This window comes from Gossypium hirsutum, chromosome D05, assembly GCF_007990345.1.
Source record: "Gossypium hirsutum isolate 1008001.06 chromosome D05, Gossypium_hirsutum_v2.1, whole genome shotgun sequence".
NCBI classification, from domain to species: domain Eukaryota; kingdom Viridiplantae; phylum Streptophyta; class Magnoliopsida; order Malvales; family Malvaceae; genus Gossypium; species Gossypium hirsutum.
The window spans coordinates 46,274,154-46,275,994 of record NC_053441.1 but is presented as its reverse complement, the minus strand read 5'-3'; the positions used below and the strand labels follow the sequence as shown (position 1 = coordinate 46,275,994).

At 32.8% G+C, this 1,841-nt stretch overlaps 1 protein-coding gene across 1 annotated transcript; it reads left to right on the top strand.

Annotated features, from left to right (window-relative positions):
* Positions 1-502: 502 nt before the first annotated feature.
* Positions 503-1,460, top strand: LOC107903744 (uncharacterized). The gene has a single exon (XM_016829899.2). It carries the CDS (start codon positions 748-750, stop codon positions 1,252-1,254), a length of 507 nt encoding a protein of 168 aa, XP_016685388.1. The 5' UTR covers positions 503-747; the 3' UTR covers positions 1,255-1,460.
* The last annotated feature ends 381 nt before the right edge of the window (positions 1,461-1,841 follow it).

Sequence of the window (1,841 nt, the reverse complement as noted above, 5' to 3'; positions counted from 1 at the left end):
ATTTTTGTTACGGTATTTATTGATTTTCATATCTGACAAATTAAATATAAATTATTTAATTTATATTTTATTTTATATATAAATATTTGTTTATTTATATTTATATATTTCATTCGCTAACCTATTATTTCCAATAAGTAAAAACACGAATATAAAATAATTTTTATGCAACTGAAATTTAAACCCAAATTATTTTTACGGAAGTCGATGGTATTAGTAGTCACAACTTAAGTTAATAAAATAACTTTTTTTTTAAGAAGAATATAAAATAGATATGCATGACACGTTGGGAATATGGATGCACGAATTATGAAGGAAAACATTTGGTCCGTGTACGAAGATAATGTGAAATAAAATAATAAAAACAACTGGAACATGCTTTGCTAGCAAACAAGGGGAAATGGAAGATAGGCAGCAACACCAGCTGCAGTTTTCTCAGCTGGACCCACACGCCAATAACAGCGAAATTTAGCATTACAAATTAGTACTGCACAAGCAAAACATGCACCTTCCCCAGCTTTTCTCATGTAATTTTTGCCTGACTAACGCGTCCCTTTTGGCCTTTTTTTATTTTTATTTGCTGGTATTTAGCCTTCTATAATTGACTATTACATTCTTCATATAAATATCTTAGGATCCCCTCTCAATCTCTTTAACCAACTACATAACTGTTTTCCTTTCAAAACACACGCACCTCTTCTCTTAATTTCCAATACCGCTATCATCTTTTGTTCTTTCCAAATCACCATGGGAAATTACGTTTCCTGCACTTTGGCCACCCCTTTAATCAAAAGCGGTAAAGCTGCAAGGGTGATCCTTCCCGGCGGCGAAATCCGGCAATTCCGGGAACCCGTAAAGGCTGCCGAGCTTATGTTGGAGTGTCCCAATTTTTTCCTCACCAATTCCCAGTCTCTTCACATAGGCAAGAGATTTTCAGCTCTGACCGCCGATGAAGAATTGGAGCTGGGCAACGTTTTCCTCATGTTCCCGATGAAAAGACTCAATTCCGTGATCACCGCAGCCGATATGGCTATACTTTTCATGGCGGCGAACTCTTCAGCCAAGAGAATATCAAGTGGAAAAGTGAGGGTTTTGCCGGAGACCGGAAACGTTGAAGACGAGCAAGAAAAGTCGATGGGAGGAACAAGGTTGAGCTTAGAAGGGGTTGAAGAATTCAAGCATAGGTTATCTGTTTGTAGGTCAAGAAAACCTTCATTGGAAACAATCAAAGAAGAACCTGTTTACTCAAGGTGAATATTAGACCATTTCTTGGGTCAGTTAATACAAAGATAACTCTTCCTTTTCTTGTTTCGTTCTATTTGCTAATATATTTTCAGCAGATAGAATTCTTTTTCGTTTCCTTTTTGATTTGAGAGCATCTGTAATATGACTAACATATAATGTGAAAATTTATCCATGAAAAAGTAAGATTTTCAGTGAATGAAGTTGAGTTTGGTTCATGTGGATGAAATTTTTTTCTTTAAGATTACATTAAAGTTGTTTATAATTATGGGTTACAGGTGAGATAGTTAAAATTCTGATTTCTCAGTGCCCAATCTACTTTGCTTAGTCTTTAAACCTTCTTTTATTTTAAAAATTATTAAATATTTTTAAATTGAAAATAAATAAATTTGAGTAAAGTTATATTTTTTTAAAAGAAGAATGAAGTTAATACTTTAAAGACCCGAATCAAACATATAAGCTAAATAAAGTAAAAATATCACAAAATTCTCTCCGATTGTACCATAGATGTATGAGCAGTTAAAATTTGATATTTATATACAAGATACAATAATAAATTTAGTCATCAATTTTTACATATTTATTTAACTTGATCAATA